This window comes from Penaeus monodon, chromosome 11 (genome assembly GCF_015228065.2).
Source record: "Penaeus monodon isolate SGIC_2016 chromosome 11, NSTDA_Pmon_1, whole genome shotgun sequence".
In the NCBI taxonomy this organism is placed as follows: Eukaryota; Metazoa; Arthropoda; class Malacostraca; order Decapoda; family Penaeidae; genus Penaeus; species Penaeus monodon.
In genome coordinates this window covers 28,425,897-28,434,573 of record NC_051396.1, presented here as the reverse complement: position 1 = coordinate 28,434,573, position 8,677 = coordinate 28,425,897, and the positions used below count along the sequence as shown (strand labels likewise).

The following is an 8,677-nucleotide window of genomic DNA, read 5'->3' as shown; positions in this document are numbered from 1 at the left end:
TGAATTTTATTGTGATGCAGGGGCAATAGATACAATATGAGTGGGAATCTGTTGTTTCACATTGGTGATTCTGTTACCCCCATTGCTCATAATCACTTCTCTCTCTCTCTCTCTCTTTCTCTCTCTCTCTCTCTCTCTCTCTCTCTCTCTCTCTCTCTCTCTCTCTCTCTCTCTCTCTCTCTCCTCTCCCCTCTTTTCTGTGACCAGATCTCTCTGCATCTCCATCATGTGACCAGAATATATCATCATAATAATAGTTCATTGGTAATAATAGTGGCAGTGGGCATTTGTTGTTCCAAATTGATGATACTGATGTCTCTTTCTCTCTCTTCTCCTCTCTTCTTTTGTCTTCCTTCCCCCTCTTCTCCTCTCTGTCTCTTTCCCTGTCTCCCCTTCTCATCCTGTATCCCTCCCTCCCATCTCCTTACATCTCTCCTCCTGTAACTCACTCTCCCTCTCCCTTCCCATTTTCTCTCCATTTTCTATGGTATAGGTATTTTTTTCAACTCTGATGCTATGCTGTTCAATTACTGTGTGGTATACCAGCATGAGACAAATTTCTTGGTACATTAACCCATAATAATCAGCACTGTCCAGAATTCCATAGACAAGCCCAACTTGTGTCACTGAGGACAGGATGCTAGGTATATGAGGCTGGGCCTTCATGACATCTCAGTTTAAGCTGTGGTCTTGCCATGTGAAGTGCATTCCTGGGACTCTTGTGTGTACCATAGATATAGGGTGCCATTGTCCAGGATCTGTGATTGTGGTGAAGTAGGACCAAAAGAGCCTGTGGATCATTAAGCCTGGTGGGCAGGAGAATCCATGGAGACATATGCACTAGATGTCTGTTAAGTTTGAACACATACCTTAACACTGCAGCTGGCTGCAATTGATAAAACAGATCTCAGACAAATCTCACTGATTAAACTTGCTTATAGGAAAAAAAAAATCATGCCTATAAGCAACATGATGGGTCCCATGGCAGAGTTGTTGAAATGTGGTCTTTGGGGGTTAACCCCTATGATCCAGATGATGCAACCATCACATCATGAAAAAATTTGGCTTGAGGGGGATGATGTGAAAATGCCATCATGGGAAAATTTGGCAGAGGGCAAATATTAGTTGATGATAGGAACTTCACCTGAATGCTGAGGTAACAGGAATGACTCACCACATGTGCACAAAGCTCTTGGATGGTTATTAGACTTAGTGGGGATTTAGGAAAGGACTTTTATATTATTTCCATCAATAAATGAGTGTGGAGTATGTGTAAAAATGTTCTCAAGGCTTGCTCAATTTGCCCCTCAACCTTTGGAGGATCATTTGACTACATCAAATTTACCCACCCCCCTTGAATTGTGAATTTGTATGTATCCTTCAGATATGTTATAGTAAATTGACATGCAAGGAAATATTAGCTGATGCACAAAATTTTTTAATTTCCATATTGTGTTAGCCTGTATACTTGTAAGTTCAAATGTGTTAACCCATAATTGACGGGTAGCATTCATAGTGGCCTGGGCCTCGCTGCCGGGGGCTTATATCGTCGCCCGAGCATGCGCGACCACTCATCCCAAATACCAGCATGCCATTCCGTTTCTTCGTAATACTACGAAGATATGTTGTATTTTCAATTTTCATTATTTTTTACAGTCTCTACTTGCCAAACTTCCTGATAAATCGAGACTGAAGGGTATTTTTGTTGTTATATAGACTCCATAGTTGATCATTATTCGGTCTATAGTCCGAATAAAATAAGCAGTGTGTGGCATCATGGAGTTGAAATTGTCGGTTTGTTGCATTTTTTTTGTTTGTTTGCATGGTAAAAATGAGAAAGTGTTAGAACCGACTTAATCACACTTTCACTGGCAAAAAATAATCTTTTGCCGTGATTGTAACAAATAAAAACTCATGGCATGTCCATGCATACTCTATGGCATGTGCGCACGTGCCCCCGGCAGATGGTCCCGCCATGCCATGGCATGTACGTACATGCCACCCGTCGGCAATGGGTTAATAAGCGTAGGAAAAAGTTGAATTTTTTTTTAATTATGTGAAAAATAGCTTCCTCCCATAGACTGATCTTTATTTCCATGTTGTATATTGTGTAATCCCATCGTAATATTTTGGTCCTATTGGTACCTCATCCTATTTATTTATTTATTTATTATTATTTTTTTTTATTATTCATTTATTTATTTATTTTTATTGCTTTTTTTTTTCTAGAAATACAAAGCATTATTGTAGCTTATCATATAATAAGTAAATGAATTGAACCATGGAAATTATTCATAATTGCATTGAGACATGGCCAACTTGTACATCTTGATGCCTGTCTAGAACATATTGATAGGGTCTGGCAACAGGTGTTTTTAATATTATGTTTGTTCTCTTACAGATATGCAGTACCGGGTGTTTCTGTGTCTGTACCAGCAGATGCGAGCAATGAAGACCTCAATGAGATTATCAAAACATATATATGTCAAGGTATGTTGCTGCTTAAAATTTAACCCCTTAGCAAAGGGTACATGCACTGTCCACTGTGGTTTTGTTTCACTTACCCAATGCTGCTGAGGATGACATTTACAGTATGTATATCCCATGTCAACTGTGATTTTCGGTTATTTATTGTGTAGACCCATAGATGGTAATAACATTATAATGATAATGTCAGTGATAATAAAAGCATCAAATTACAGTTGACATTACTTGTGAATAGATGGGATAATAAAACTAAACCACTGTGGACAGGGGATGTAAACACACTTACAGCATCAACAGGTTAAAGAGGATATATATTTTTTTCCTTCTTTCTTTCTTTTTCTGAGAAAGATATATTAGGCTTTTTCAATGCTGATAAAATTTATACAAGGTTCTTTCATTGCTTTCAGTCTGAACATGATTTTACCTCTTGCAGGTTCAAAGATTAAAGCTGCAGATGTTCCCACATTTGACTTTATTGTGGAAGGGCAAATTCTGAGAAGACTGTTGGATCAGCATCTTCAAAAGCTTGGAAAAAGTTTTGAGAATGTTATAAATATTGAATACTTCGAAAGACTTCCACCACCAACACCTAAAGAGTCTCTTATCCATGATGACTGGGTGTCTTCCGTCCATACCACTGAGGAATGGTAAGAGTTTAAAAAGAGTTCTTGTCCGATTCTGTGACTCTAGATCAAGTCATGCTAGAAAAAATGTCATCATTAAACAAATTTTTTTTTTCTTCAAAAAGAAGTAACCTATATTTCAAGTTACTTGTCTCAAATTTGTTAATAGACAGATGCATAAGTAACCTTGAGTTTCTTCAAGTCTGGCATGATTTTCTAATTCATTATTTTATTTATTTATTTATTTATTTACTTTCAAGGTCTTACATGTAATATTCTATTTCATCTAATTCACCTTAGAGAATATTAGCAATAAGAAAATACATGGTTGTAGTAGTGACAGTTGATGATTTACTTTTCCTTGAATTACAGGTTATTAACAGGTTGTTATGACAACACCTTGCATATATGGGATGTGAAGAATTTGGGCAGAGGAAGAATTAAAGATGCCCATAAGCTGAAAATTCCAGCCCACAATGCACCTGTCAAAGCAGTGACCTGGTCAAAAACTGACTCAGATGTTAAAACATTTATCAGGTAAAATCCCTTTTATAGTCGTTTTTTTGTGTGTGTGGTTGATTTTATTGGTCGTATCATCATCATTATTATTATTGTTATTATTATTAGAATTATTATTATTGTTGTTATTATTATGAGAATTATTATTGTTGTTATTATTATTTTAATAATAATAATAATAATAGTTATTATTATTATTAGAATTATTATTATTATAATAATTATTATTATTATAATTATAATTATAATTATAAATATAATTATAATATACCACCAACACCCACCGCCTCCATTATTAATGCTGTTATTATTATAATTATTATTACTGTTGTTATTTTTATTATTATTATTATAATCTATTTATTTATTATTATTATTGTTAGTATCCTTATTATTCCTGTTGTGATTTTCATTGTCATTATTATTTTTTAATTGCCATTTCTATTAATGTTGTTGTCACTACTGCTATAAGTATTCATTAGGGCACCCATGTTAGGTTTATTATATTTGCTATTAATATCACTATTATTATTGTAATTTGATTTAGATTTGTTGGCACTAAAGCATAAAACTTCTTCTAGCACTTCAATCGACCAGTCAGCATTTATATGGAAGTGGGATAGCGAAGCAAACACAGTGGAGTGTGTTAGTCGATGCTGTGGTCATAGTCAGAGTGTTGAGTGTGTGGCGGTGGACCAACTGAAAGGTCTCTTTGTCACTGGTTCCTGGGATACTCGACTGAAGGTCTGGGCTGTAGGTGAGTTGTTTATCGCATGTTGGTTTTGAAGGTTATGCTCCTCTTCACTGCCAGATTTATCACCTTCACTTCCAGATACATCATGTCGCAGTCCATTTCAAATTCATCTGGATTGTAAGCTGATTTCTTCTCTGCGACTTTCCCTATTTTGTTTTAAGTCACATTTCTCCTCATTGAGGATTTTGGTTTTGCTATCTCTGCAAAATGGTTACTGAGATCCCTAATGTCTGATAAAGTAGTTTTGTGTCCATTTTGTAATATTGAAAGTCAATAGTAGAGGAAAATCTAGTGTAATTTCTTTAAACTGATGGCAGGAAAGAAAGACTTATATTAATAATATATATGCAGACAACCTATGCATTGATATTTTTCAAGCAAAGCTTTTCAGTGATATTAATTATATTCAGAATATAATCTCTTTGAAAGAGTGATACACAATTACAGTACTTTTAGTAAACTAAGTAGATAATGAGGGAATGATTACCTGGATTTGTCAATAAACTGATGAACAGATGTCTAAAGGAGTTGGGTCATACATTCATTATATATATTTTAGTTCTTTCTTATTTTTGTTGTTATCATTATTGCTATTGCTATTGTTGTTTATCTTAACCTAAATTTCATGTATTGCTTGTTGTGTCATAGTGTAAAATCCCTTCATTCAGAATTTCCTTTAGTATAAGATATTCCTGTAATCATGTTATATTTTCCACAAAAAAGACTTAGTATGATTCATTTGTGAAACCTATTCCTAAACCAGATTTGAACCTGTAATTGTCCCCCCCCCCCCTTATTTTTCTTCTTTTTTTAATAGAAAATACACTTCCTAAGAAGTTACATATGAGCTTACAACAGAGCATGTCATTTTAAGATATCATTCTTGTGAGCTGATGTATCATACCTGATGGATATTTACCCATGGGAATTCTATCTAATGCTGTTTGTGAAAAATTACAAAAAGGAACACAACTGCATGACTATTTGTTGGACACTTTTTATGTAAAATCATAATGAAAATCACCATTTAACTAACAAATCTTTTACCCTAAAAAAACAACTGCACTATTAAGCCCAGCATCATAAATGCATAAAATTTTCATCTTTCACTTTAAGTAGTTTTAACATTAAGCTCAAATTTATGCACCATGAAATGCAGTTTTTGTACTGGTATGTTACTGCAGAAAGTGAGCATGTGATCCAATGTGTGTTTTAGATACCATGCATCAAATCTCTTGATGCAAGATAACCTTTGTAGGTTTACATCAATTCTGTACCCACAGTTTAATCCTATTTTTGATAGGACTTTTAGTCTTGACATCACCCTTAACCTCTTATAGCTGAGCACGTATATAGCCATCATGAAAAATCAGCTCATCATAATGGGTGAGGCTATAGGTGTCATGACTCTAAAACGAGTCAAGTGGGAAGCTCTGCTGCATGCAGTTAACTCCCCAGCCAAAAGGCTTAATGGTTACCAGAAGTCAACAGAATTAGTGACACCCAGAAATTCCTGGTGCTGTCATTGTAGGGTTAATATCACCAGATTTTGTTACCATATTCAGCCTTTAAGCAATGTACTTGCATAACCCCCCTCAGAAAATATGACTAGCTATTGTAAACATTGTTAGCATGTTCATGTAGGAAATAACTTAATATCAATTAGATGCACAAAAGCTATTAAGAGTTGAGCACATTTCCTGTAAATCAGAAGTTGTAAATCATAAATTATACAACAACAGTTAATTTTATAGATCCTTGATTATGTGTGATGTCTGATGTAAACATTCTGATAATGATTTCATTGCAGATGACAAGAAACAAAATGCAAACATTCAAAGAGATAAAGAAGAAGAAGAGGATGAAAACAAAAAGAGCAAGGGGGACAAAGTTCCAAAAACGGTAAGTTACTTGTAATTATTTGTATTGAAGACCCTGCATTTAACAAAAAATATCTATAAATTTGTATATCATTAAGTTAGTGACCTATTTAGAATATAAATAATTTATTTACACTAGGTGTCAAGATATTCACTGGTAACCAAAGAGATTTAGAATGTTATCCCCCTAAGGCTTGCAGTTCCTTGGCTTCACCTGTAAAAAGCAAAGAAACTGATTTTGAAAATTGAAATTTCAGTCATTAGTGCCATATTTTATGCATGAATGATGATGAGCATCAACAGGACTGCCAAGAGGGGAGGGGAGGCAGTAATAATGTAGAAGAGCCACATCCATGAGTTTCCCTAGCTTTCTCTTGGCAGCTCTAACAATGAATGCTAATGAAAAGTGTATACCTGATTTTTCTTGATTTTCTTGATTTGACAGAAATGTGTGATGCATTTTCTTATATTTGTAGAGTATACAGTATCATAGTAATCTTTCATAACAAATATTTTTAGTATCATTTCTGCTTGAACATCACTTCATATACATGTGTAAGAATATTTAACCCTTTGCCGCTCGGTGGTATATATGTACATTCCATGGCATGCCTGGACTCTATTCTGGGTGGCATGGTGCGCCAGTCCCATTTTCTGGGGGCAGGGACATCCATGCTGAGCTTACTATGGTGCCAACACGATCCCCCAGTAGTGGGGCCCAGGCCACTGTGAATACAGCCTGGGAGAGAGGGCTTTCACATTGGGAAACCACTTGGCAGCATTGGGTTAATAGATATTTTTCTTTGAAATTCACTAGAAACAGGGACAAAATAATTGTAAATGTAAGTGATACTGCTAATATGAAACATGCTCATTATCTCTTTCCTTATTTACCTTATATTTTGTAATGATATATTAGCAATTTTTAGCCAGTGTGTTTTACTCCCATTGCTTTGAAATACTAAACATTCTCAGCCACAGCAGACACAACAGTGGAAGACTAAACCTTATTATATTATTGCATTCTTCCTAACAGACTCCGCTCCTTACCCTGGCTGGTCACTCCGAGACTGTGAGTGGCGTTGTGTGGACGGATGTGAGTGAGATTGCCTCAGCATCTTGGGATCACACTGTCCGAATATGGGATACGGATATTGGAGGCATAAAGACACAGATTGCTGGCAATTGTGCTTTCTTCTGCATATCGTGGTCTCCTCTGAATAAGACACTGATAACTGGCTGTGCCGACAATTATATAAGACTTTACGACCCCCGTTCATCTGGTAAGTGCTTAGTAATATATAGGCATCACCTAGTCTGTTTCTTTTACATCTTTCTCTCCTCATTTGGACATCTTTCTCTCTGCCTTCCCATTCCATGTTCATGTCTCTCTCTCTCTCTCTCTCTCTCTCTCTCTCTCTCTCTCTCTCTCTCTCTCTCTCTCTTTTCTCTTTCTCTTTCTCTTTCTCTTTCTCTTTCTCTTTCTCTCCTCTCCTCTCTCATCATCTCTCTCTCTCTCTCTCTCTCTTTTCTCTTTTCTCTTTTCTCTTTTCCCTCCCTCTATCTCTTTTCTCTCTCTCTCTCTCTCTCTCTCCTCCTCTCTCTCTCTCTCCTCCCCTCCTCCTCTCCCCTTTTCCTTTTTCTCTCTCTCTCTCTCTCTCCTTTCCCCCCTTTTTTTCCCCCCCTCTCTCTTTCTTCTCTCCTTTTCTCCCCCTCCCCCCTCCTCTCTCCTCTTCTCCCTCCTCCTCTTCTCTCTCTCTCTCTCCCTCTCTCCTTTTCTCCTCCCTCTTCTCTCTCTCTCCCTTTTCTCCCTCTCCTCCCCTCCTTCCCCCCTCCCTTCCTCTCTCCTTTCCCCTCTTCTCTTCTTTTTCTCTCTCTTTTTCTCTTTTTCTCTCTCCTCTTCTCTCCCCCCCCTTTTTCTTTCTTCCCCTCTCTCTCCCTCCCTCTTTCCCCCCTCTCTCCTCCTCCCCCCCCTCTCTCTCCTTTCCCCTTTTTTCCTTTTCCCCCCCTTTTTTCCCCTTTCCTTTTTCCTTTTTTTTTCTCCTCTCCTTTTTTTTTTTCCCCCCCTTTTCTCTCTCTCTTCTCTTTTCTCCTCTTCTTTCCCCCTTTTTTCCCCCTTTTTCTCTCTCTCCCTTTCCCCCCTCCCCCCCCCCTCTCTTTTTTTCTCCTTTTTTTCTCCTTTTTTTCTCATTTTCTCTTCCTTTTTTTCTCTTTTCTCTTTTTCCTTCTCCTTTTTTTCTTTCTTTCCCTTTTTTTTTCTCTCTTTTTCCCCTTCTCTCTCCCTTTTCTCCCCCTCTTTTTCTCTCTCTCTCTCTCCTTCTCTCCCCTCTCCCCTTCCCCCCTTTTTTTTTTTTTTTTTTTCTTCCCCTTTTTTCTCCCCCTTTCTCTTTTTCTTTCTCTTCCTTTTTTTTCTC

At 36.8% G+C, this 8,677-nt stretch overlaps 1 protein-coding gene across 1 annotated transcript in view; it reads left to right on the top strand.

The window, feature by feature from the left end:
* Positions 1-8,677, top strand: part of LOC119578881 (ribosome biogenesis protein WDR12 homolog) — a 15,370-nt gene that overhangs the window by 968 nt on the left and 5,725 nt on the right. Inside the window, exons 2-7 of the mRNA XM_037926540.1 lie at positions 2,402-2,490; positions 2,921-3,134; positions 3,483-3,647; positions 4,211-4,386; positions 6,194-6,285; positions 7,300-7,546. Coding sequence (XP_037782468.1) covers positions 2,402-2,490; positions 2,921-3,134; positions 3,483-3,647; positions 4,211-4,386; positions 6,194-6,285; positions 7,300-7,546 — 983 coding nt within the window. The remainder of the gene's footprint in view (positions 1-2,401; positions 2,491-2,920; positions 3,135-3,482; positions 3,648-4,210; positions 4,387-6,193; positions 6,286-7,299; positions 7,547-8,677) is intronic.